At 41.3% G+C, this 27,915-nt stretch overlaps 2 protein-coding genes across 2 annotated transcripts; one reads left to right on the forward strand and one right to left on the reverse strand.

The window, feature by feature from the left end:
* The first annotated feature begins 3,338 nt into the window (after positions 1-3,338).
* On the forward strand, positions 3,339-11,932 carry gusb (glucuronidase, beta). Its single transcript, XM_012822812.3, has 12 exons — positions 3,339-3,669; positions 4,091-4,276; positions 4,475-4,656; positions 4,907-5,049; positions 6,521-6,708; positions 7,201-7,350; positions 7,691-7,869; positions 8,025-8,171; positions 9,236-9,320; positions 9,532-9,708; positions 9,877-10,012; positions 11,075-11,932. Exons 1-12 carry the CDS (start codon positions 3,463-3,465, stop codon positions 11,221-11,223), a joined length of 1,929 nt encoding a protein of 642 aa, XP_012678266.2. The 5' UTR covers positions 3,339-3,462; the 3' UTR covers positions 11,224-11,932.
* A 699-nt stretch (positions 11,933-12,631) lies between these two features.
* vkorc1l1 (vitamin K epoxide reductase complex, subunit 1-like 1) lies at positions 12,632-26,980 on the reverse strand. Its single transcript, XM_012822780.3, has 3 exons — positions 25,484-26,980; positions 18,465-18,574; positions 12,632-15,759 (listed from the first exon to the last, which is right to left on the reverse strand). Exons 1-3 carry the CDS (start codon positions 25,672-25,674, stop codon positions 15,533-15,535), a joined length of 528 nt encoding a protein of 175 aa, XP_012678234.1. The 5' UTR covers positions 25,675-26,980; the 3' UTR covers positions 12,632-15,532.
* Between the last annotated feature and the right edge of the window lie 935 nt (positions 26,981-27,915).

Consider the following 27,915-nt stretch of genomic DNA (forward strand, 5'->3'; position numbering starts at 1 on the left):
AAGTAGATCTGAAAGACTGCACTTGGACTGGGTAGAATGAAGGCTCATTACAGCTGATTTCAATTCATTATTATTTAGTCTGCCTCTATGAAGAGCCCCGAGGGTTCAGAATGCTTTGTACTTCCAGTGGAGGACACTTTTCTCCTCAGCACTTTCCCCCTTTGTGCTTTTACTAATCAATGATGCATGGCTTGTGTATTTCCAAAAAAACATTTTCTTTTAGGCCAGTACTCCCTATTTTACATAATGTATATCCATGCGAACAATTGGAAACAACTGAGTTTATCAGATATCTACATTAAAAGCTCAAGCGCAAATTCCTAGGTTTTAATTCAGAGTTCTACGTTTTAGAGTTCAGATAAGCAGCTGAGTGTACATGTAATGGTGCACTTAGTACATTTAGTAATTGTGAATCGTGAGATTTGTGATTTTTCAATGATTAGGTTTGACTCATCTTACCCTTGCAAGCAGTTAGTTTGAACATGAAACAGAGTAATAGGAAATATGAATGGAATGGAATGGGCCAGCCTATCTGTGTAATAGTAGTAAAAAACAGAACAGGACCAAGGCCATCGTGGACATGGTGTGATACACAGAAACTTTCTTTCTTCCCAGAACTGTTTTGCTGAACTTGTGTATGTAGAAGGTCAACAATCATGCCGTTTTTTCACACAAATAACTTTCCAGGACACAGAAAGTGGGTCAGAAAGTGTGTCTTATGAAGAAAGTGTGTCTTATGAAGAAAGTGTGTATAATGGCCCACCTGAGTTCATGGCCGCAGCACTCTTACGGCATCACCTTATTAGCAGCGAATGGCAACAGAAATGCAGACTTTTCTTTTTGCTGTCCCTGCCTTGTCAATCCCTGCTGGTTCTCCTGGGAATGCCTGTATGCATTTTTAACCAGGCACGAAGGTTCAGCAGGACACAGCAGCAAACTGGGGGTGGACTTACCTGAGTTAGCCCTCTGCTTCCACACGAAATCCCTGTAAAGTTTACCAGCCATTCAATAAATAATGTAATCACAAGACCACGATGGATGTCAGCATACTTTATGAAATATTGGTTTTCCCCTACACAATGGATTGTGTGTGTAAGAGTGCATATCTAATTAATGAATAATGAATGAACCCAGACAGGCTGTTTTTTGCTATTTTGCTGGAGTAAGCATTGTAGTGGAGCACTGGAATTACATAAAGGCCACCATGACACTTTGTCCTTAAGGGATCCCAGCAATGCGTCAGGAGAAAGTCCTTTCAACAAATTCATGGTTCATCCAATATACACAAAGTTACGAATAATCGATTTAAGTTTCAATTCTCAGTTGGGGAAAAACACAGCTAAAGGGATCAAATTAATTGAATAAAGAAGAGAAAATATTTTGGACTTTACAAGACAAACATCAACCTTCTTTTCACCCTGTCCTGCAAAGAGCCATGCAAATTGAATGATAATGTCTTTGCTGGGATCTGTGGGAGATGAGTTTTGAACAGGAAATTAACTCAACTAGCATACTGTGAGTACTCATGTTGATTATATAACATATTTGGAGTGTCGCAAGTTGGCGACCTAACATAAAACCATGTATTAGCTTACATGACTTTGACTTAATTTGCCAGGGGACCCTCTGAGACAAGATAATAACAGAAGTATGCCAACTATTTGGAGTATGTGGGCCCTACTTAGCCTTTCATCTTCTGAGTGGCATCCCCAGCAATGTCTGCTACTGGTCGATCAAACCCAGTCTTACAAAGGAAACTTGCATTTCTAAATACATCAGCAGAACAATTTTATATGAAATGCTCTGGAATACATTTTTTTTATCATAACATATGTTGCTCTTCCAAACACTGTATCCTGATCCATGCCACTAAAAATGAATACTAAGCATACTGAGGAATATGAAACCATTTTAATATAAACACGCGTGTGGCAAATGCATGTGTATCTCTGTTGTTTTGATAGACTCCCTGGGACTAATGACACACAGTGAATTAAACAGTGTATGCTGCCCTCTAGTGGACAATGCGCAGGTTTCATGAGAACCTTGGTCTCGGATAACTCTCTAAATATACATAGAGTCTACCAGTAAAATGTGTCCTCATGAAGAGATTATTCTGAATTTGCAAATGCACACAAGCCACAAGGCATTTGGCGGATTCATATGATATTCATAATCTCAGCAATAATTAGCTGGTTAACTAGTCATACCAATCAGAAAAAAACAAAACTTTTCATACAACATTGTGGTGAGGTGATCAGGTCGCTGTTTAGGCACTGCAATGTGCCATCTATTCCAGTCTGTGAGTAACTCCAAAAATCTTTGAATACACATGCTGAAAATAGGCTAGCTCAATTAAGCCATTTTGCATATATGTTTTGACGACACTGTCCCTACCCCTTGGCTACTAATCATGACAATTAAATGGAGGAGTAAAGGTTACCACATAATATTTGGCGCCAGACTTAATTTCATATACAGAACAGTTTGTGCAGTGTGCTTCTCTGTGTCATGTCCCATGATTCCGTAACCGAGAAGGCCAACGTTTTGGCATCTGTATACCCTTCTGACCAAGATGACAATTTAGGCGATGAGCTAACTCAGCTCAGATAATTTATTTAAAAAGTCAGATGAGACAAGCAAGATGAAAAGGACTGCACCGAATAATTCCAGATTATGGTCTGTAATCTGTTTCCAAATGTTTAAATTGCGAGGCGGCTATTTCTGTCTCTACCCGTCAGTAATTGCGAAGTCGAGCGGTCATTCTCTCTGTCCAGGATTTAAAATGAACTGAGAATTAAGATGACGCAAAAACGACTCAAGGCACTTTCTCTCATGACAGTCTTTCTGTGTTTGTTATTGACTCCATCGTTTTTGTTCATATTAGAGTTGGTTTAAACGTATTTCTAATTTGAGAGCGATGCATTTTGTTAATGTGCTGTTGGTTTTAACTGAGTGTACCTGTGCTGTAAATTCTGTTGAGGTGAAACAAGCAGGTGAATGTATGCATTAGTTAATTTGCTGTTGTGTATGTGCGGTATAAATTGTGTTGAGGTACAGATTAATTTAGTTATTGTGCTGTTGGCTGGAAGTCAACCTGTGTACCTGCCCTGCCAGGGAAGGAAAAAGAGTGCATTGAGTCGCGTATCACGAGTCGGTGTGCATCACGAAATATGTTTCACGCGTCGGTGCTCGTGCAGAATAAAGTTGGTAATATGCATAAAGGGCTCTTGCCACATTGAAAACCGTCAATGAGAGTTGTGCCACTTTCCGCTCCCTTGCTTCTTCTCGTTTTTGTAGGCTGTAAAATTCACAGTTTGTGGACTGACTGCTAATAGAGGAACGGATTACCATGTGACCAAAATCATGTGACATTAAATGCGGAAGTCATCAGTAAAGTAGCATATGTCAATGCGAGAACATCAAGGGTAGGTAAGAGGAATTGGGAGACGAGTTGGAGATATGAAGCGTTTGTGGCTTTCAAGCTTTCTCTGCATGTCCTGTTTTTGGAATGTTTGTTATCCTCTGGAAAATGGAATGCTCTTTCCACGTGAATCCCCTAGCCGCGAAATTAAAGATCTGAGTGGATTGTGGACATTCAGAGCAGATTTTTCGAAGGACAGGAATTTGGGATTTCAGAAATCATGGTTCCAAAGTCCGCTGACCAAGGTAAAACTCACTAACTGTCGAAGTGTGCATGCTTGTTGATTTTGTTGACGAAAATGTATTTTGAGTAACAAAAGTAGGAACACGTAGTAACAGTTAGCAACATGTTAGCAAGAACCATTGGCAATAACCTTTTACAGTACCAAGCTGTATAGCCATTTTCCTCGTTAAAGTTACACTGGCCGTGACAGTTGGTTATATTCAGTTGTAATGGACTGATTCAGGGTGCCTGCATTCACATGCATTTTGTATCTCATTGTAGAAAACAATGATGGCATAGTCCCAAGGTGTGTTTGCATACTGTGATTTAACTAAACTTTCACTTCTTTTAGCTGTATTTTGTTTAAGTTATGGTTCTGAAGGTAGAAGAACAGGCCTAACCTGAAAATTAACCCACAACCTTTTATCTGTCTGTGTACTTCAGACAGGTCCGGTGATTGATATGCCTGTACCTGCCAGTTACAATGACATTACTCAGGATGTCAAGCTCAGGGATTTCATAGGCTGGGTGTGGTACGAGAGAGAAGCGTGGATACCAGACAGCTGGCTGCAGGATGTGGGTCGACGGATTGTGCTGAGGGTGGGGAGCGCTCACTATTACTCCGTGGTTGTAAGTATGGTATTATAAGATGTAGTCTTTCTGTCTTTCTGGCCCGTAACATTTAACCTCAACATTCTTCTGTTCTGTCAGTGTCAGCTTAAGTCTTTGCCACTCTTCTAAAAATCCTTATGATACAGATACTGCTGAGTGCTATTAAATGCACTCAGATGTTTATTTTCATTCCTGTTTTCCTGTGGATTATTTTAGTGGGTGAATGGGGTTAAAGTGACCGAACATGAGGGCGGCCATCTTCCTTTTGAAGCTGACATTGGCACAGTCGCCCGAAAGAGTCCTGGAACACCCTGCCGCATCACCATTGCGGTCAACAACACTCTTGACCTCCACACCTTGCCACCAGGAACCATCCAGCATATGGATGACCCCAAAAAGTAACCGCTCACCATATCAGTTCCACTAAACTGTAATTACACAAGTGTTAAAATCTTACTTTAGCATGCCTTTGACCTTATCAGGTCAACTGAGCTGAAGTCTAATGGTGATTCATGATATGGATATGTATTGTTTATATGTATGACTTGATTAGCAGTGAGTATAATAAGCACAAACGTGTGATTGGGGTTTAACATGAGACTGAGATTGTTTTGTCTTTTTGTTTTTATAAAACTTTTGCATGGACAGATACCCAGCAGACTATTTTGTGCAGAACACTAACTTTGACTTCTTCAACTATGCTGGCATACACCGTCCTGTCCTTCTCTACACTACACCAACTGTGTACATCGATGATATCACAGTGCAGACGACCTTTTCAGACAGCACGGGTAAAACGTTGAAAAGATGTTTCACAATCATGGTCTGACCTGTGCCCTTCTGTGTTGTCCTGTTTGTTCAGAGAGCTTAGTGACTGTTCAATCTCATCTCACCTCATTTGTTTCATGTAGAAATGGAAAATGAGTAGATAAAGAAATGAAGCCATAACATGATATTCAGAAATCAAGCTGCTTGTCGGTAGGGTTGGGTACCGAGAACCGGTACCAATATGGAACCGGTTCCAATACAACCGGTACCTACCCGGACCGAAATGCAACGCAGATTTCGGTGCTTCATTTCGGTGCCTGAGCCAATTGAAAACGGTTGCTAGGCAGATTCCGCGGGGCACATGTAAAACTGCCCCAGCTCCCAATGTAAACTTTGTCCTGTGTCGCTCACGCTCATTGGTGTTTTAATAGCAACAGTCTTATGACAGTGAAGAGCATGCAGCATTTCACAGAGCAAGCACAAACAGAACTAGCCATCAACCTTTTAACAGAGAAAATACCGAAAGGTAAACGGTCAAAAGTGTGGCTGTATTTCGCACCAAAATATTCAAACATCGCGACGTGCAGCAAATGCAACAAAACAATTGCGTGAAAAGAGTGGAGAGAAGGCAAAGAGTCAACGGCAGTTCAGCAACCGAAGACTGAAAAATAAACGGAGATGACAGCTATACTTAACCTACGGTAGTCTCTTAAAGGGGCAGTACACATTTTCTCGTACTCAGTGTGTTCAAGTAACAAGATTAACTATAAACAAGCTAGAAAAGATAGGTATAAACAAATCATAAAATGGTGAAATTTCATGAAATAAATGCAAACAAAATAATACATTTTGACTCCAAAGGCAAATATGCTCATATTTTTGCAAAAGAAGTTTGAAGCTGTTTTTTGTATTTATTTATATTTATTTAAGTATACTATAAACTGTTGTTTACAGTTAATATAATGTTCATAGTTTGAAGTTAAAAAGTTTGAAGCCAAGTGTTTTGTATGTATTTATATTTATAATATACTTTAAACAGTTAATATATTGTTCAATTTGAAGAAAAAAAATTGAAGCTGTAGTGTGTGTACAGAGTGTGTGTGTGTGTTTTGTATTTATTTAAGTATAGTCTAAACTTTTGTTAACAGTTCATATATTATTTAAGTTTTAAGTTAAAAGGTGTTTTGTATTTATTTATATATATAATCTACTTTAAACAGTTCATATATTTGGCAATAAAGCTTAAATGTCGTCAATCGTAAACATTTTTTTATTTTTTTATAAAAGTATCGGTTCCGGCACCGTTTAGGCACCGGTATCGTTTTAAAAGTATCGGTTATGTACCGGTATCGGATAAAAACCAAACGATACCCATCCCTACTTGTCGGGGAGACCTTGAATGTGCCAACAGTTCTGTCCACATCCTGCTTTACTGTGTACTAGAATGTTTAATTTCATATGTTTTGTCTTGAGACTGTGTTGTCTGTGTTTTAGGGGCTATTAGTTATGAGGTGTCTGTGCGAGGCTGTAACAGTACCGTAGTGAAGGTGTCGCTCACGGACAAAGATGGGAAATGTGTAGCCTCTTCCAGTGGAGCCAGTGGCGTTCTCAAAGTGCCAAATGTCAACCTGTGGTGGCCCTACCTGATGCACGAAAGCCCAGGATACATGTACTTTATGGAGGTAAGTAAGGTTTAATGGCCAGTTCCCTGTTCCCCGTCAGTAAGGCCCTGCTGTATCCCAGTGGACATTTTTCCCCATTTAACATTTAAGCAAGAATTGAGGGTGGAAAAAAATAGGTCATGGATGTGTAGGTCATCTATATCATCCCTTTAAAATCGACCTTTTAATAGAGTGGAGTTAATGGAGTTTTAATGAGTTAGTTTTATTGTAGAGCACTGCAAGCAGCCGTCTTCTCTAATCATGGGCCCAGCACTTTATAATTTGCTCCGACACATTTCTGTTTACACCCTTACAATTTAAAAGTTACAAAGATTTGTTTCTGGCAATTACACACAGTTTGGGTTGTTATCTCACATCCTTCCCACCTTCTTGATTCTGTCCAATCAGTCCCAGCTTCGTGATAATTACAGTGTCCAACACCTGCAGCTTGTGCATGCATGTTGTACATTAGACCGTCTTTGGTTAAGTCACAAGTTGTTCCTGTTTTTTCAGGTACAGGTGGCAGAATCCAAAAATGGCATTAAGGGGGACATGTACACTCTACCGGTTGGCATCCGCACAGTCCAGGTCACCAACACCCAGTTCCTCATCAACAACAAACCCTTTTACTTCCATGGGGTGAACAAGCACGAGGACTCCGATGTGAGCACCAGCAGAGGGCAGCACACTCACTCTGTCTGAATCGTTAGACTATTAAATAATGAGGCAGTGTCATACTATCACTGAAGCAGTTTTGGTAAAATCTGTAGTGTATTATATATTTGTTTTGAATACAGTCAGTCTGTGGCAAAGAAGAGTCCCGGCATTATTGTCCATAATTTTAACTTTATAATGACTTTAATATTTTGGAACAGATGCCCAGTTACCTTAATTTATTTGGAGCCAGAAAATGGGGAACTTTACAGTAGTGTTGTTACTCCTCTGAAGCAGTCTTTGTTGGCGGTTGTTTATATGGACTTGTGTTGTGCTCTGCTCTTGGTAGATTCGAGGGAAGGGTCTAGATTGGCCCCTTATTGTGAAGGACTTTAACCTGCTCAAGTGGCTTGGTGCAAACTCCTTCCGTACCAGCCACTACCCCTACGCTGAGGAGATCATTCAGATGTGTGACCGCCATGGCATCGTGGTCATAGATGAGTGCCCTGGAGTGGGCATCAAAGACATGTATGTCTGTTTTTACTTAAACTTTTGTGATTGTTAATCAGTTGCTATGGTATTTTATATCGTACCTTCAATGAGTATAAGTACCTCCTAAGGTCGTCTTTCTTGATTCAGACTGGGGAACAACCCCTTTACCTTTTTGCATGTGTCCTCATCAGACGCAGTTTTGACAACGCCTCCCTCGCCCATCACCTGGTCGTCATGGACGAGCTGGTACAGAGAGACAAGAACCACCCTTCTGTGGTCATGTGGTCTGTGGCCAATGAGCCGGCCTCTGAGATGCCCCCAGCTGGATATTACTTCAAGTGAGACAGCTACTCTTTTGCCATATCTGTCCACACTTTCAAAAGAGGCCCAGATTCATGTGAACTTGCAACTAAATGTCATAACATAGTAGCGGGGAACTACACATTCACATACTACACACATACTGTATCTGAGGTGTGAAGATACAAATGCCACATCCTATTTCTATAGTGTGACACATTTAATTCTGTGGGTGGAGTGGCTTGAGCTCACAGCTTAAGTGTGTGTGCGTGCAGAAAGAATGAGAAAGAATGAAGGAATGTGGTCTGAGTGGAACAGTACACCTGAAGCCTTTCATTGTGAGACAGTCCAGAGCAGGTGTGAACCACATACCATAGACCAGGTAGTGACAGGTTTCTCCCAGGAGTTGCCACATACCAATCTGGACAGCAGTTTCTGGCAGACTTGAATTTGTCAACAGCTGCATTGCTTGGTTTGTCCCAGCCTTTATTTAGATTTTTTTTAAGTAAATCTATGGTTGTCAGAATAGCACATGTAGCAGATCCTCCAAAAAGGAGTTGACCAAAAATGCTCAATAAAACAATGTAAAGCTGATCAACTAATCAACCCCAGAATGTCCCTTTGGCCATTTCTGTCAGTACAGCCACTCGGCCAATGTAACCAAGCCAACACGAGATAACTGGAGGTAACTGTGTAGTTACTCTCTCCTCAAATATGGCCACACACACAGTATGTAAAAACAGTCCCACATGTTAAAGCAATTTAAAACATGCACGCTCAGTCCTGTTAACTCACGTCTACAGATTCACTGACAGTAACAAGTAATTCTCTTCCTAATTTGTGTCTTGCGATTTCCAAAATGGCAAACCAGTGTTTCTACTTGGTGTTTCTGTAAGATTGAAAGCCTGTTATGCTCATTCATAGTATGTATATTTTATTGAGTCAGCTTATATATATATATATATATAGATATACACACACACACACAGATATTGAGGTCATTCTAGAGTCAGATTACCATACTTCCTTGTGATTTTTTTTTTTTTAACAGGTTGGTTAAATTGCTGACAGGACATAATTTCTCATCTTTTCCTTTTTTCAGGTCTCTGATATCTCACACAAAGTCTTTGGATGTGACTCGACCAGTAACCTTTATCACTGACAGTTACTTCGCCAGGGACAAGGGAGTAAGACCACCTCACTAGCCTCCCCGTTTAATATGGTTTTAGAAAAATAATTCTAAAATACGTTTTAGCTTCTTCCCACATGTTCTGTTTGCAATACCCAGATACGTTTTGTCAGGCACAATTGTGCTACATATGTGAATAGCACTAAATAATTAGTGGCACGTATCATTGGTACTTATCTATTTATATCTATGTCCCCTCCTATATGCAGGCCCCCTATGTGGACGTGGTGTGTGTGAACAGCTACTTCTCCTGGTATCATGACCCCGGTCACCTAGAGGTCATCTCCATCCAGCTCAACACCCAGTTTGAAAACTGGTATGGAATGTACCAGAAACCCATCATTCAGAGCGAGTACGGGGCAGATGCCGTACCTGGACTGCACAATGTAAGAGTCGTGGCAAGCTTTTGGCTGTCGCACCCTTATCTCAGTATTGTAGCATGCTTCCACAGCACCACAGAAAGGGATTTGACACCACATTCGACGTCAGAATTATTTAAAGCACTGGCAGAATAAGCATTGAGAATGGAAAGTGATCTGTTCTATTTTCTGCAGGATCCTCCTATGATGTTCACAGAAGAGTACCAGAAAACAGTCCTGCAAAACTACCACAGTGTGTTTGACGAGAAAAGGAAGAAATATGTAATCGGCGAGCTTATTTGGAACTTTGCAGATTTTATGACTGCACAAAGTAAGGAACCGTCTTGCCCTTTCATCCTACGCCCCATTTTATATGAATTCTCATTTTTATTGTACTGTCTAAATGAAATCCAAATAATGCACAGAGCCACCAGTCTTGACTACACCTAATGGGGCCCTTAGATGTGGTATTGCTGGAATGTAAGCCAGTGCCAGGTATGGAAAGCTCTCGGCTCTCTCCTGTGAGGGCAGCTTGAGTGGGGGTGTCAGGCTGGCAGGATACTTCATTACCAGCTGAGCTTGTGAGCATGCCAACCCCCAACCCCACCATCTTTGCATGAGACTGCCAATGCAGAATTCCACAGGAGTTTCCATCATGCAACGCCATGGTGACAGTCACCTCAAAGGGCCTGATACGACCTGCCTTGCTTGATGTGACCCCACTTGTGACAGGACAACTTGAAATGGTGGTGGTAGATTCAGATGAAGTCCAATAATCGGCCAAAAATGTCACCTGTCCACTGATACACTTTCCAGTTTGGAAAGCTCCTTGTAGTTCTTCCTTCACGAGGCATTGCATTGGTTTAGCAATGGCAATTTAAAACTCTGTTAACTGTCTAATGGTCCTCGTCTACATCTAAGCCAACTTTTCTTCGCTGTTTACCTTGTGGGTAGTAGCATGCTAACCTTAGATAGCTGGCTCAGACAACTCGCAAATCCCCATAGACGTATTTTACTATAAATGTTCATGAGTCCGTCGATGCAACTGTGTGACCATGCAGTAACACAGTGGTAGAAGCATATTTCAACCTTTAGAAACTGCCATGGCAAACAAGCTGTCAGGCTCCTGCAACTTACAGCAAAAGTGGGAGACTTGGCATGGCTGCTTTGGAGCTGTTGGAATTTACAGAGGAGGTTTGCAGAGGCCAGTCTCAGCTCTGACCAGCTCAGAATCATGGCAGTTCAAGGTCATAGAAATCTCCCTCAAACGAATGCCATAAATTCCTCCCTGAAAGCAAAATTAGGTCTTGACTTTCTGCCTTCCAAGTCTTTATCTCCAGCCTTGCCAAACAACACAAGTAACCCCGTTCCTCTCATCTTCTCTCTCTCTTAGCCATCACTCGTGTCGTGGGGAACAAAAAGGGCGTCTTCACCCGTCAGAGGCAACCCAAAGCTTCTGCCTACATCCTGAGGGACCGGTACTGGAAAATAGCCAATGAGACAGGCATCCTCCCAGTCTGGGCTAGGTACCCCTGCTCTTAGGACAGAGGCAGACTTAGCCAAATGCACCTTAAAAGTGAAATTAATGTTTGGAAGCATACAACTACCAAAGCGCCTGGTGCTTTCAAGATTTCTTTGGTTCATACAGGCCCAGTAGAGCCTGAGAATTACATGTCAGTTTATCACAAGTGGCTTCCAAAATCAGGTGATTAGTTTTATTAGTTGTTTATGTTTTGATGTTTATCACTCATTTTACTGCTTGGTTTCAAGTGGGGGGAAACACATACAACATAGATGCTGGTGCCAATCTGAAATCCAAAATGTGGTTCATGAAGGTAATTTTCTCCCCAGCATCACACAGCAGTGGGACCACCTCATTCAGGGAAGTGACTAACACTGAAGTTAAGACTTATAACTATAGCTGCCAAGCGGTGTTCTTCATTTGAAACACTTATATGTCCAGTTTATTAGAAATCCTGTCTTGGGAAGCAGTAGGAAAAAGAAAGATGCTGTGCTGTCCCTCAGCCAGTATGTGCAGCTGGCCTGTGTTTTACATCATTTCATTGGCAAATTATGCAGGCGTTTAGCCTTTTTATTCCTATCAATTTTATGCCTAAAGAATGAATGGGGAATGTTTATGCTATTCTTTTTTTTTATCAATATAAAGTTCATGTGTGGATATTTGTTTTGATCATGCTGGAAGACTTCAGAATGTTATTTTTCTATATCAATAAAATCAAATTCAAAGTGAGGTGTGTGTGATCTTGGAAGCTAATAAGGGAAGTAACATTCAAAAGATGACTAACACTCACGCTACTGTCTTCCACGACGCACAAAAGAGGGAGCAGAGGTCATATTTCTGAGGGAATGTTTTAATGGTTGACCATTTCCACACAACAATGAGATGATTTTCTTTTTTTTAATATAGTTCACTGAAGTGTATTTTTTTCCCATTTGCTCCTCAAACAGTTAAGAAATAGTTTATCCGATTGTTTTTATGCACTGTTCTACCGTTTCTTGTAACGCTTTTCCATGTAAGAAAATACAGCATTTCTTTTCTTAAACTTATATTTGGCAAATACAGAAGCAAACACAGTTTTCCTCCAAAATAAAAAGAAACCCTTGATTTAGAAGAAGTGAAAATTAACGGTGATGAGGAGGAGCCCCAGACTTCCAATCCTTGTTTTTTTTTGTTGTCTGCTAAAATAACCTCTAATGTTAACAGTCTAGACAGCTAAGGGGCTAGATTTCCCAAAACACAGCCCTGTCACATTGGAAAGAAAAATTCTCACTAGCCTGACAAGACATAATGACAACCTCGACATTCTCAGGGTTAGGGACACAAGGTATCAAGTCAACAAAATCTCGTACCTCTAATCATAGATGAGAATGTGAAGGAAAAAAAAAAAAAAAGAAAGTGGGATGGAAAACAAAAAAAAATCACAGCAACTAGTGTAACACCAGACAATGTCATGTTAACTTTATTTTGTCTTTTATTGGTTGGTTTTTGGTGGGCCTCTGCTAACGCACATCCAATACGCATGTCACAGTACACATCTTTGAAGGACCTCCGATCTCATCTGCGTGCACCTTCTCCAAGGCAAGCAGGAGTGCCTGTTCCCGTCAGCTTAACCAACAAGGCTGTACTGCTGCTTCAAACCGGCCACGGCCCAGTGAAGATACAGAAGGCACTTTTAGTGGACATCATGACTGCAGCATCTCCTTTGCTGTGCTAAACTTGGGGATGTTCACATTGTGAGCTACATATGAACACAAACACTACTCCAGACTTTTTTTTTCCTGAATCGAAAAGAAGTTATTTTGATCTGAATTAGCTTTGTTATTTGGATGCCATTAAGACAAATAGATTTTGCATTCATTGTAGTGACTTCCTAATTAAAAAGTGTACTTATTCTGAGATGTCCAGAAGCAGAAATATGTGCTACGGGTTCTCTGAGGTGAGGTTCTCACAGGACTCGGACGAAAAGGCAAACAAGTCCTTGCTCAAATTGTTGTGTTCCTTGCTCAGAAACACATCTTAGTTTTAATGATCATGGAATCATTTTTATGCTCAGGGCCACAGTAGCAGTTTCTTTGATACAGGCTGTTAGGCTGCAATTATGAGTAATGGACAATGGCCTGCCTTGGTATGAAGGTGTGGAACCTGTGAACATACAAGGCCTGCAACATTCTTTATCCAGCGTTTCTAGAGCAAGCAAAAACTTCTCAAAGATCGACTCAAAAATAAAGTAGAGCTAGGACATGCAACAATCTGTTTGCCACCTGGCATCACCTCCTTTCAACCATTGGTGAATGGAAGAAGCTGTATTTTAGCACAAAGAGACCGACTTTATTCACCAGGAATTTCACATGGATTTACACGAGTGAGAAACCCCCGACCTTAAAAGACAACTGCAAAAAAATAAAAATACTAATGTCCAATGAATGTGCACATCGTTTGACACCCTATTCAGAAAACAGTAATACACATGAACACCGACACCTGTTCTGCTGCGTGGGACATCACACCAAACAGAGCCTACTAGAGCCAATCAAACAGCATCAGTGAGATTGATCTAGGACACAAAACACAGCCACGTAAATGTTGCACAATTTGCTCCCGATATCATGCCCACTGGCAGGAAGGAGAGCACAACTCATTTACCATGGTAAGCCATCAACCAGTAACAAGGCGCTATGATATCTAAGTGCTGATTCTGCTGGCATCTTCTGTAGCTAATCCTACAAGCATGGGATGTTACCGTACGGGGACAATACTGAGAGGTAGTGGCTAGGGCACTGAGCATTGTGAGTAATGTAGTTTCAAATTCAAAAACACAGCAACAAATGTTAGACCACTATGAGAGATCTAGACCTTGCTTACAGCAGTGAACACATACCCAAAATGTCTAATAAATTACTGAAGCTAGAATGACACATTGCATACAAAATAAAAGTTCAGAGCTGTCTTTCTGTCGTATCCGTTTGAAACATACCTTCCCCATCCGTCAGCAGGTTAATCAAATGCACAATTGGAGAGGGTTTAAGGGGGTGTCTAGTAGTTGTGATGTACGCTTTCAAACGTTAACCATTTTAAGAAACAATGTGAAATACAGTATACAAAAAATCAAGGGGTCATGAGACAGTGACTGAGTGAGGAAAGTGATCATCAAGATTCACGGGGAAGAGAAAAAAAAAAAAAGAAGAAGAAGAAAAAGAAGGTATTTCACATCACGGTTCTGTTAGGCACATAAGTCTAATGGTTCTCCTCCTGTGTGTCAGGAATGCTTAGAACAAAACATATTTACAAGGTTACTTAACGAAACCCAGAGAAAGGTGCTATTCTGGAGAGTAGGCTTAGCAGAGGAGAGGATTTAGGGGGGGGGGGGAAGAGAAAAAATAAAAACTCTGACTGGAGGAAAGACTCAAATGGAGGTTGTTCAGATGTCAAACCTAACAAACATCTGGACCAGTAGGTGTTCGGAAAGCATCCAAGCGACAGCATACCTCTTGCTGACCGTGAGGGACACACTTAGTGCATGCACATCGTCACACCTGTTCACCCTGATGACAACACAATGCTTTTCCTTATTACGGATTTTTTAGTTTTTTTTTGTTCTTTTTTTTTCTCTTTACGTCTGTCAACACTAAAACACAATCTAGCTTGGAATATTGCTCAGCGGCTATTTACAGATTTGCAAAAAAAAAAACAAGAGGAAACAAGGAACCGATGAACACACAAGGTCTCACATTCTCCCATGTTTTTAAAATTAGTGGTCCTCTTCAAAAAAAATTACTGTAAACATAAGAAATTACACTTTTGTTGATGTTAATCCTTATATCTTGTTGTGGAATCATATCTGAGAACTGTACAGTAACCCCATGATCATGCATGTTTATTTTGTTAAACTCATAATTCGTTTCCTCTCAGTACAGTTCGGGGAACACAGGAGCAGGAGCGTCCCCTTTGGATTCAAGTAAACACCACGTATCGTCCTGTTGCACTTCTCTCGCCGTCTCGTCCTCAACTTTCTCTTCAGTAGCAGGATGTCATCCATGGTCAGTACTGGAGATTCTGCAAGTGCTTGTTTTTTTCTTTTCTTTTAACCCCATCCCTTATGTGAGTATTCGTTTTGGGTAGAATAAGGGAATCTAACAAAGCGAATATGGACAAATAGATATTTTTTCCGTTTTTAAATCCTTCCGTTGTTTGCAACAAACTTGTGATCTCTGGCCCCTAATTTTTCACAATTTTTTAGACACAGAATGAACATTGTATGGAAGCAAGGTCTCCTGGTGGCAAGTCATAAGTTCAGAGGTCACATTTTTTTTGTTTTTGTTTTTTTCCTTCTCAGTCCTGCTTGGCTTGGAGCTGTTGCTTCCAAGCCTCATTCAAGTAAACAAGTCGCTTGTAGTTGAGGACAAAGAGAATGAAGTTCAGTGCATATGTGGTGACACAGATGACGCAGAAGTCCTTCAGAACGAAGTAGAGTATGTACCCCAGGTAGAGGGATCCCATCACCGAGGCGATGGACGTGCTCATGAGGATCAGGGCTGCCATGGCACTCACCGTCATTCCTGCGCGCACATACACACACACACAAGGGGTCAGTCTTGGGAGTGCACATACACACTGCACCTACCACACTTGTGCCCATTCACGTGGCTTTACTCACACATGCACCAGCTAGCCCACTACGTAAGCACACACACACACACACATTCCATTATTCAAACACACATTCCATTATTCAAACACACACTTGAAAATCACAAAATGATAGAAATACATGTGCACTTATTCACACTCTGACCAAAGGATTCTTTAATGCATAGTTAAACCATGGGGGGGGGGTATGACCGGTACTATTCATAATCCCATAATCCCCATCCATAACAAGAACCTTATGAGTCCATGTCTGTATGGGAAGCTTCCTTATTAAATTAACACAGGTTCGCTGCCGTTCCCACAGACAAGCAGGCCCTGAAGTGATCTGGTTCAGAGTTCATGAAGGGAAAAAAAAGGAACGTAGGAAGGAAATATGCATCTACAATCAGATACAAAATGTCATAAACTTTCAAACAGATCACCCTGACATGCATATAAAAAACAATTTGATAGTGAAGGGCTCTTTAAAGACTAATAAAGTATGGGAAATATGGTGACATTTTTCACGGAAACATTTGGTTCCCACAAACCGCACCCCCTCAGTGATTTGACATCAGACTCCAGTGTGTATGTCTTGAGCAGGACATAGGGAAACTGTGCACCCCTGATCTAACCCTTTGGGATGCTCCCCTAATAGAAGTGACAAGGACTATTGAGAGGGAACAGAGGCTGATATTTTACCTCGAGGCCCCTGCAGTGAACGCCTGTCTTATCTACGTGTGCTGAGAGTCAAATAAATAAAGTTCAAGTTCAGACACCTGACAGGGGAACACACAACCTGTCCTCTTCACACTGTGGCCCGGAAGAGGATACGGCGGGCCGAGGGGTCCCAACGTGCCCATCCAGGTGGCCTCTCCCTCTCCCAAGAGCACACTGGGCCCTCTACCAAGACGCACGCTCACTGGTGTGTCAGTGGAGTCCTTGGCAGAGGACATGGCTGTCCCCACTCAGTGAGACACTGAGCCAAATTAGTGGGGCACCCCCTTGGACTCTCCTTCGAAAGAGGACGAGGACAGCTGCTTCCGTGTGGAGGACAGTTAACACACGCATACACGTGTGCCGTGTAGCCGGCTATTTATAGTGCCGAGATTTCATTAGGCGGGGGGGAGGGGGGGGGGGGGGGGGGCAGACATACAGAGAACTGCGGCATACAGCTGTAACAAGGACAGCATGAGGCAGCACGTATGCCATTTAAAAAACGGGAGGCAACAGCTGACCTACACACCTAAAGGACTCGATGAACAGCCTCACTCACCCCACGATGATTCAAAGGAGAGCCATAAACACTAACTGATACATGGGACTTAATCAGTTTCATCTGTTATACGCCTCATGTACTCCAACATACTTTTATAACAGCAATAATTCATCAGGTTATATATTTAAATCAACCATTCCTCTCTGATAAGGCCCCTTGAGGAGGACTAAACATGGATATCGTTGTGAATCATCTGAATAGCTGGGTCACTCACAGCACAGAGGTAGATACTGTACAAAGGAAGCCTGTTTGGAATGGATGGCCATGTTAACCTTTGGCACAGATGACAGAAACATCCCATCGCTCCTGCAAAACCAGTTCTCTGACCGGGTCGAGGACGCAGCCTAAAAACTCGGCCTGCAATAGGCTTCAATCGGCAGAGTTAACCGTGTGCTCCACTGCCGAACCCTCTGGGTTAATTGACGTCAGCATTAGTCAAAACCTATATATGGTATCTTCTAGGAACCAAGCGACTGATGAACCACTGAAAGGTTTATTACTCACACCTGCGTGTGGCTATGAGCACTTGCCACCGGCTGAGTTCCACTCATCAATGTGACGTGGAAAGAGGAAGAGAACACATACTCTTCTGAGGGACGTGAACAGTTGAGGGAGGAAATGGAGAGGGCACGTCTCAGATTACACTCTTACTTTTGGACCTTCACCCACTGACTGAGACACTGGCAATACCTTCCTCATTAGAGGACCAACCACGGTTTCAAAATTCAAATATGTTCGACTAACCACACTTTAAATCAACTTGTTGACAAGTGGAGAGTTCTTCATATCAGATTAAAAGGGAGCCGCAGAATCCATAGCATCCTAAAGTCTCTGAAGCTGCTTCACAGAAACCCACATGGTTTTGATCATGCCATCTGTAGCCGCAGAGGTTGTTTAACAGTAGGACTGTTGTCTGCAGTGTCTTTATTTCCTCAGTTTTTCTGGCACACAGAAAACCATGAATTCACTTCAGGCCAGTAGCCATCGTGTTTGTGAGCTGAAGTATACTGGTGGCTTTCTAACTGCTAGTTCTATGCAGTAACTTTCTGTATTAAAGTTAAGGGATTGGACACCAAGGAATTCTTGGGTAACACGTGCACTAAATAACATCAATGTTGACAAAACATTTGTGTGATATTTGTGGGCAGTGAAATGGATGCACGCTTACTAAAGATGCACACCTCTACAAAAAAAATTCAGACCCCCATATTTCAGTATACTTTTGAAATTTCTACTGATTTTGTCCACTGTCTAATTAAATTAAATGTATATAGGGCCAAAGCAGTTCAACTGTCTCAATGCGCTTTGCAGAGCCCAGGGCCTGAACCCTGGCCAACAGCAACATGAAACACTCACCAAGTAACAGCTGCAAGATGTAAAAGATGATTCCGTAGACACTGTTTGGCTGGTTCATTGCACTGTCATTGCCAAAGATAGAGCCCAAGAGCCCGAATCCTCGCCCCCATCTGGAACAGAGATCATGAATAGGTATACAAATAAATAAGCCTCTGTGACACACAATTACCAAATGCAAACACATAATAATGGGGTTTTGTTTCAAAGCAAACCAGGGAGAGTTATTAGATTCAGTGGTTTAATGGGGAGGTTTCTCCTTTTGTGCCACTGTTTACATCATGACAATCTACGCCTTTTTTGTTTTGTTTCAATTCTGCCAACTGCCCTCTGAATTTCCCTTGGGGTCGAAAGAAATCCCTTTTCTGTTTAAAACCTCAGCGTCAATTCATTTTTCCTCTTCATTTGAAACAAACCAGAAAAACGCGCACGCACGCACGCACGCACGCACGCACGCACACAAAACAGAGCACAATATGACGTCAACTACACAACCAAAACCTTATCCCCTAAAATCAGACATGATATCACCACAAATCCTCTGCAACCTCTGGTGCGAGAATAACCTTTATTTAATTGGGCCTTACATGCTGCATTACTTTAGTTCATCTGGCCTGGCCCAGTCAGTGCACAGAAGATAATCTACTAGTCCAGCTGGAAGGGCCTATGACGCAACCCTGGGTGCTTGTTCAGTGGCTCCACTCCCTGCCTTCCCTCAGAAATCACACCACTGCACTACTGAGGGCGGACTTTGAGCAACATGCTTTTAGGACCTGTCCCAAATCTGTATTGAATGTGCACTGGATGGTCGAAGCCAGTTAATATCGATACAATATGGCAAACCACTAAGGGTTTCCCTGATTTGCTGGGGTGGTCAAATGCCTGACTTTTCCATGAGTTCATTCCCACCCCCCCCTTCAATGAAATCAAGACATCCACAATGCAGAGGGTCACTGGGATTGGGATATGGGGTGCCAGTCAGTTTGTTGGGTAAAAGGTTATGGCCTTGGCTGGTTCCTATGCAATCTACCTAATAAAGTGATAACCGGTAGAAACATTCCAATGGAATGACTGCTGATGTATGGTGCCACGCAATTCTCATCTGATACACTGGGTCAAAAGCGAGCTGCTTGGTAATGTTTTGTAATGTCATAAATTGCTTAAACTCAATCAAAAATCTCCAAGAAAAACAGACTGATGTCACCCCAGAGTATACTGACAGTGTGTAATTCCCTGGCAGTTTCAAAGGTGCGACACAAGGCCCACCATACCTCATGCTAAACCCTTCAGACAAATGTCTCATATGCATCTAAACCACCTCAGGACACTGACACCAACCCTCTCTTATAACACTGCACTGCTTTGGAACCTCATTAATTCAGTGTGCGGGTGAGTTCACGAGGCACACTGGTGGGAGAGCAGCTGTGCCAGTTTGAATTTATAATTTTAAATGACTGACAAATGTATGCAGAACTGACTGTGTTTTATGTGCAGTATGTGGCAACAAATTATCAGTGACAGAAACATCAGCAGGTTAAAACCATTTCTTGATTACAGAAAAGATGTGATACAGAAAACACATCTATTTATCCATTCGGCTCATTTTTCATCTTAAAAACATTTAGAATCGAGTCTTACAAGACATTTTATACATCAAATAGCCTAAATGCTACAAGCCTTCAGTCTTCCAGCAGCAAGTAAAGCTTCTGTAAAGCCAACATTTCTCAGGGCTTAAGTATTCTCCAGAACTTCTGTAGATGCATACGTGCGCATTTGTGTATATTAGTTTTGCTGTTTGCGAACATGTCTCACGCACACGCTCAATCACAGTGTTTGGAATAATATCTCTACGTCTCGTGAATCTACCTTAAAATACCGTTGCTGGTGACCTATCAGCTATGGCTCGCTGAAGCGTGAAATATACGACAACTCAGCAGGTCTGCAGTAGTTTCATTCACGGAGAGCGAAAATTTGCATCTGTACTGTAAATCACTTTGGATTAAAGTGTCTGCCAAATGAATAAATTGTGTCAATGGATTTTTTTTACCCTGAGCCAATGCGTTAAAACTTGCATGCGCAGTCAACGTGCACATGTCCACGCAGACACAGAATGTTGGTGCTGTGTGGACCATCCTTGTGAGGTCATCTGCATCATGCACACCGTGTGCGGACCTAAACATAGCAGTCTGCACAAGTATACGTTCAGCTTTCAGTGACACCTTTAAGACTTGGCCACCACTGGAGTCTCCCTCCCTTCAGTGTGCAGTGCACACACTAAACTACTGTCGGGCAGGGATGCAGGTCTCTTTGGGAATTTCCTAATTAGAAATCAAGAAACTGATTGATAGTTGGACCAAATTGAAATTTTGGTAGCTCATTACAGAGCTAAGAGGAGTCTCAGAGACTTTCTTCCCAGAGCATCTATGTTCAGGGTGGCTATCGAAATGTATTCAACAAGTTGGAGTTTTCCAAAACCACTTCTAAGTAGGCCTATGTCAAAGAGCCATTCCATTTGTGTGATTGTGCATGCCAATCCTACTCGAGGTGATATTGCATGTCCATGATTAGCATTAGACTCAGAAAAGTTCACCCAAATTACATGAGAAAAGGCCATAATGATATATGGTGTGTGTGTGTGCCAGAACTCTGTTCCTTACTGCATCAAAACTGACCATACCTTATCTAAACCTGAGCTTGTGCAGTTTCAAAATGCTGGTCAGAGTGGGAAACCATGAAAATCCCAACTCACCACGATGTTTTAAAAAACATGTATGACAGCCTTAAAATAAATGAAAAGTAGAACAGTAACAGAATAAGTGTGTTGTGGATTTACAGTGTATTCAGAAAGGTCAGCGTCCAGTACTTTTTTCACATTTCATGATGTTGCAGCTTTATGCTAAAATTGCTCATTCCTCTCTTTCTCCACTGAAATATCAAATCGACATAGTATTCAGAGCCTCTGCCCGTGACACTTGAAATTTAGCTCAGGTGCCTCCCATTTCTGTAGATCAACCTTGAAATGTTTCTACACCTTGATTGGTGTCCACCTGGGGTAAATCCAATTGATTGGACATGATTTGGAAAGGTCACACACCTGTCTATATAAGGTCTCACAGCTGACTATGCATATCAGAGCAAAAACCAAAAGGTCAAAAGATCAAAAGAACTGCCTGCAGAGCTCAGAGGCAGGATTGTGTTCAGGCACAGATCTGGGGAAGGCTACTAAAAGGCCTTGGTAAGAGAGGTGACCAACAGCTCAATGGTCACTCTGGCTGAGCTCCAGAGATCCTGTGTGGAGATGGGAAAAACTTGCAGAAGGACAACCATCACTGCAACACCACTGATCTGGGTTTTAGGGTAGAGCGGCCAGACAGAAACCTCTCCTCAGCAAGAGACACAGGAAAGCCCGTTTGGAGTTTGCATAAAGGCACCTAGATTAGCCCAGACGGTGAGACACTCTGGTCTGATGAAACCAAGATTGAAATGTTTGGCCGCAATTCTAAGCGTCATGCCTAGGGGGAAAAAAGCGCATGACTTTCCCAATACCATCCCAACGGTGAAGTATTGTGGTGGCAGCATCATGCTGCGAGGGTAGAGCTGGGCGATCAGAGTTATAGACGATTCACGACTTCAATAAATATTTTTTCTGCCTTCATGAACTCGACAAAACATGATTCAAAAATAGTTGTCTTTATTGAAACTATATGCCATCTCTCTGTAACTAGGGCCAAATCGCCTAGGCTGAACATACAGGTTTTAGTATTTACAACCAGCAATACCAAGAAAGTCAGCAAGCAATGACATTTTCTGACTATAATACACAGTTCAATCACATGTAACATAATAAGATGGTCAAAGATGGTTTCAGTATTGATTTTTGATTATTGATTGACTGTATGGCTAAAACTTTACATAGGCTACAAGACGTTACAAATCACCATATTTCTAAAAATGTCGTCATGGTAATGTGAAACACAAAACATTTGCTAAAATATTTTATAGATTTCTCACGGACTCCCCAATTTACCAAATTAATTAGAAATAGCTCAGTTCCATAACATTCATAGAATGAGATTCAATTTGCAACAGCAAAAAGTCAGATGACAGCGACGACGACATGCAAAACAAAACAGTCAAATGCAGGGACTGCATCAAGACAACAGAAGTGCAGTTTACAGTTCTACAACAGTTGAAACAGACAGTAGGCCTAGGCTATATTTGTCAACATAGGTAAAAATCAATCAATTATGTATGTTTGTAATGTGTAACCTTTGTCCTTGTGTGGCATTACATTATTTACCACTAGCGATTAAATACACAGACATTGCTCGACCTCAAGTGTAATTCCGTTGCTATTAATCTACAGTTTACCAGCAGCATTAACATGATGCAAGATTGACAACAGGCAATGAAAATGAAAACATTTCTAATAAAGGACCCATTCAACGACAGACCAATAGCATTGTTCAGTGACTGACATGACAGGAAAACCAACGTTACTGTCCTAACTCTATGGTAACTCCAGAGAAGTGCTGGCACTGGCATTTGAATGACGGCAGAGGAAGTACTAGTCTCGAGTTTGCGATTTAGGCATTATTCACATCGTTCAAAAACAATAACTTCAATTAATTGAATGAATTCCATATATCGCCCAGCGATATGTGGGGGTGTTTTTCAGTGGCAGGGACTAGGCAACTGGTCAGGGTTGAGGGATAGCAGAACGAAGCAGAGTACAGAGATATCCTTAATAAGGTCCTAAGCGCTCTCAGACTGGGCCGAAGGTGCTCCTTCTAACAGGACAATGACCCTAAGTACACAGCCAAGACAAGTCAAGAGGGGCTTAGGGAAAACTCTGTGAATGTCCTCGAGTGGCCCAGCCAGAGCCCTGACTTATAAACCCAATCGGACATCTCGAGAGACCCTTTCCACTGAAGGTTCCCATCCAACCAGCATGAGAGGATTTGCAGAGAAAAATAGCAGAAAATCCCCAAATCCAGGTGTGCAAAGCTTGTCATGTCACCCAAGAAGACTCGAGGCTTTAATCACTGCCAAAGGTTTTTCCTCTAAGTACACTAAAAGGTCTGAATACTTATGTCAATGGTTTTTCAGTTTTCCATTTGAATACATTTTCTAAATGCCTGTTTTGCCTTCATCATTATGGGGTATTGAGTGTAGATTAATAAAGGAAAATGAATTGAAATGATTTAAGCATAAGGCTGCAACATAAAATGTGGAAAACTGAAGTAAATGCTTTCTGAAGGGACTGTATATCAGAGAAAAATTAGGCTAACCTGTTACTTCAAGTGGAATCATCACTTTCAAGAGGACATTCTCCAGTTGATGAAACTCTTAATTTGACAGTTTATCAAGTGATGACCTGTAACTGAGATTGTTGTGATCTCAATGCTCTCTAACATAGGCACAGCAAAGACACAAGTCAGAGGGCAAAGGTCCCGAATTTAGCCAAGCACTTAGTTAAAATATGTGATCGAGGCATGATTAAGGTCTTTTCCTGAGTTCATAAAAAAGCAAGGGACTATTATTATTGTGTGTTCGTAAACAGTTCAACGCAGTCACTTTGTATAGGTTAGTAAAAGTAAAAACTAAAAGTTAAAAAAAAAGAGACAAACACACACAAGTGCTTAGGTACATACTTTGATCACTTCAATGACATTATACGGCAAAGGCGCTGTAATGCAATATTTTGAATTTAAAGTAAAAATAAGAGCCTTTTCAGCTGTCATTTAAGGGGTACATTTCCCCTGTTTAAGAGACAAATTAACTGGTTTTGCCCCTCAATGAACTTTAATCTGTAGGCCTACACAAATCTATTTAAGGGTTGTTTTGTAGTGTGCATAGGTCCAGATGATTCCATCAAAAACTGTTCATTAAATTCGTTGAATTTTGTGTGCTTCAGTATGACAAGTTCTAATCAAACCAGTACTTTCAGGTTAAAAATGGCCAACCGTAATGCATTTTTCGAGACCTATATGCCTATGCCACAGGTCAATAACTATTTCATTCCTACTAGAAAAAAAAGTACTCAATTTTTCCACCTACAATTGTACATCCTTAACTTAACTCACATGATAGTCCCTGAAGCCGTGCATGCTTGAAAAGAGCAAATAGATCACCAGTGTCGTTCTCATGACTACAGATCACATCACACACATCCCCGTAATCATTACAACTGATTTAAAGGGGGGAAATAGACTTTCAACGCACGCCAACGACTGAAACACATGATAAAAGTTGCCATTCCATATAATTAGGTATGGTGCATTGGTCGTTACACGGCGCCTTCATTCTCAAGTCACAGGCTCTGGAGGCTGACTGCGCCTTTCGCCACCAATCATTTATATTGAATAACCTCAAGCACGCTTTCTCATGAACACAAACTTCATCAAACCTCATAGAAAAAACTCTTTCAGGTTTAAAGTTGGATAGGTAAATCAATGATAGCTGAATATGCATAGCTGAATATCTGAAAGCTGTTCAACAATTGATGACATGGCTAACTAACACTAGCTACCGGTTTATCATAGCTAGCGATAGCTAACGTTAGTTATTCAAACACAATGACTGGTCGGCTGCAAGCTAACTTCCATACATACAAAACAAACATCCGCGACAGTTCAGGACAGAATAACATATAGTGTGTCAGTTAAACTGCATAACAAATCTAGCTTGCTAATATCTGTCTACTTTGCAGCTTGCTAGTTTGCCAATTGAGCAAATAGCTAATGTTAACTGGCTAATGCGAGCTGTCCAGTAGCTAGCTATTCAAGATTCATGCCTGTCTAACTCTTTCAAATACAGTTTGACAAGTCAATATTTCACCAAATGATACAGGCATCTGTCAAGACATTAACACCAACTTGCGAAACGCTTGTTGAAATCTATTAACCTGTATACTCCAATGGTAGCTGGTAAGTGATGTTTGTTACCACTAAGACCGCTGGTTCAGTAAGCTAGCCAGCTAACTCAAGCGCCTCTGCCCATTGAATGTAACGTTACAGTACCTGGAGGTGAAGACTTTGGAACAGCTTATTGAGTTGCTCAAGTCGCATAATGCCCGATATTTCGAGTCCTTAGCGTTTTCTTGTTCTACGTGAAAGGCGTATAAAGACAACATAATGCCAAGTAGGCATACAAGGAACCTGACTATTCTTTCCCATCGAGGGGTGGACACTCTCAGGACGGGCGCCGCCATTTTTCCCGGCCTTACTCTCACACGCAGCCTCCTACCATAGAGGGCTACGAGAGATCTGCTACGTGTAAAAGCGTCAGGATGTGCAACTCCACCAGGGGCGTGTCACCTGTCTCGCCACCTCTCGTCCACTAGGGGCTAACATGTTCTTCTTACATAACAAACCAGTACGTTTTACAATTACAAATCATGCAGTTTGATATTTCCATGCAACTGGGTTCTCATAGGCTGTACACAAACAATATAACAATTGACTTGGTTGTAGACCCACAAATGTTGTAGCCTACCTCATCGTGTGTTAATACATGCTGTGTTAAGTCGTATGTAAAAAGACAGCAGTTTGGCAAAAAAAATTACATTTAACATGTATTCATTTGGCAAATGTTTTAACCTGTATGTAAGAAGTGGATTTAAGTGGGCCTAGACTTTCCATGCTGATAGTCCACTTTAACATATCCTTGCCACCAGACTCAGTGTTTTACAATGCTGGCTACATGTCCTAAAACATGATACTATATTAACAGATTGTGTACACTTAGTTAAGTTGTGTAAGGTAAGCCTACTAAATCACTTTCTTTTCATAAACGTCACGTCCTTAATTTTGAAGATCAAAAGAATAAACATGGGACTACTTTTTAACAACCAAACCAAAATGACTAAAATGATAGTTGTTATAGATACCCTGGGACATTGGCAAATATAAATTGAGTTTTGTCAGGTCGATCCAAACCTGTAGCCTTCTCCAAAACAAAGCAAACTCATACTGCCACACTGTGGTGTCCAACGGAGTTTATTGGGGAAGGGTGATGGGAATATAAAGGATTTCCAAGCATTCAACAAATAGTTTAAATTCACCAAAGGTTTATGGGGGGGGGATGTCATTTGAAAACCCTGACGTGCATTACAGTGGATGAACAAGGTAGCGTCATGACATTCGACATCTAGCCTACTTATTGTAGTTTGCTCTTTTAAAGTATGCATTAGGCAAGTGGACACAGGTACACTAATAGAACATGCTTTTTTTTAACTCAACCGCTTTGTATATTACTGCGTTTACTGTTCAAATAGGCTTTCATAACCTTAACGAAAAAAAGTGTGTCAATCAAAGATAGGACAAATTTATAGGACGATAGCAGACTTCGAATAAGGAAGTTCATGCTGATAGGTTACCCACAATACGTACTCAGCCAATCAATGTAGTTAAATGACATACGTAGGAATAAAAACGGAATGACATCACCTTGTTTACACACATTACCCTGCACTTTGTTTGGACTGTTACAGAGAAAACCAGTTTGAAAACATGGCAACTGATACAGAAAGGTTGGCCTCTTTTGAGCAGTCTACCTACGACCAGTATGAATATTACAATCTTATCGACTATTCTTGTCGTGCTGGGGGAAAGGGAAGAACCAAGAGAGAAAGTGAATTGAACACTAATCGCCATAGCCCCTCTGGACACGAGCGCAAAATTGCGGAAAAATTCCGTAACAGTGAACTGAAACGTCGGAGGACGAAGAGCGCATCGTCTTGAAATGTGATATTGGTAAGATGAGTGCATAAAAGCAACACATAAGCTAAGTTATGGACATTTTTCTGTGCACTTTATTTATTTATTTATTGCTTGGTCAGCGTTGAATGTAAACATTCACATGTCGGGGCATGTTTTGAACTGTTGTGTAACGCAAGATTTAACTGGACGGACATTATTTCAACAGGCTGTTAGCTCTAAACGTAGAATTTTATGACCTGCGACTTAATCTCATTTTATAAGACTGCTTAATCGAACTGTCTTGACTTTTGTTTTTGCAGAACCCAAGGTTGGTCAAGATGTGAAACTGGAACGTGGTCGAATTGTTCTTCTGCCTTTTCCCTAGAGCCATGTAGAGACAAAAATATATGGCTCTGCTTTTCCTAACAAAACAAACGGAGCATGGCGACTTTAGCCCGGCCAAGGAATGGGGCCTTGGATTCTGTCACGAGTCTAGCCTACTCGCCTATTCTTCACGCCCCAGCCTAGATACGATGTGCAGTGTTGGGTTACAGCTGGGCGCAAGAATAGTTTGTTTTTTTGGTCGTGTTGGTGTTTTGACGCACTTTTATGATTTTTAATATTGTGTTATTAAAAATAAAACTAGACTTTGCCTTTTACGTCATGTGTTATTGTCCTATTGTCTCCAAATGTATAGGCTATATGCTAGACTGTTCAAGATGCACCCTAAAATGTACCTTTCTCTCGGTAGA

Source organism: Clupea harengus, chromosome 8 (assembly GCF_900700415.2).
Source record: "Clupea harengus chromosome 8, Ch_v2.0.2, whole genome shotgun sequence".
Taxonomy (NCBI): domain Eukaryota; kingdom Metazoa; phylum Chordata; class Actinopteri; order Clupeiformes; family Clupeidae; genus Clupea; species Clupea harengus.

Coding starts and splice junctions, on each gene's coding strand:
- vkorc1l1 (XM_012822780.3), bottom strand. CDS start 25,674: ATGGCGGCGCCCGTCCTGAGAGTGTCCACCCCTCGATGGGAAAGAATA. Junction 18,575..25,483: donor TCCAAAGTCTTCACCTCCAG/GTACTGTAACGT, acceptor TCTCTGTTCCAG/ATGGGGGCGAGGATTCGGGC. Junction 15,760..18,464: donor CATCTTGCAGCTGTTACTTG/GTGAGTGTTTCA, acceptor ATGTGCGCGCAG/GAATGACGGTGAGTGCCATG.
- gusb (XM_012822812.3), top strand. CDS start 3,463: ATGAAGCGTTTGTGGCTTTCAAGCTTTCTCTGCATGTCCTGTTTTTGG. Junction 7,351..7,690: donor ACAAGCACGAGGACTCCGAT/GTGAGCACCAGC, acceptor TGCTCTTGGTAG/ATTCGAGGGAAGGGTCTAGA. Junction 9,709..9,876: donor CCGTACCTGGACTGCACAAT/GTAAGAGTCGTG, acceptor TATTTTCTGCAG/GATCCTCCTATGATGTTCAC.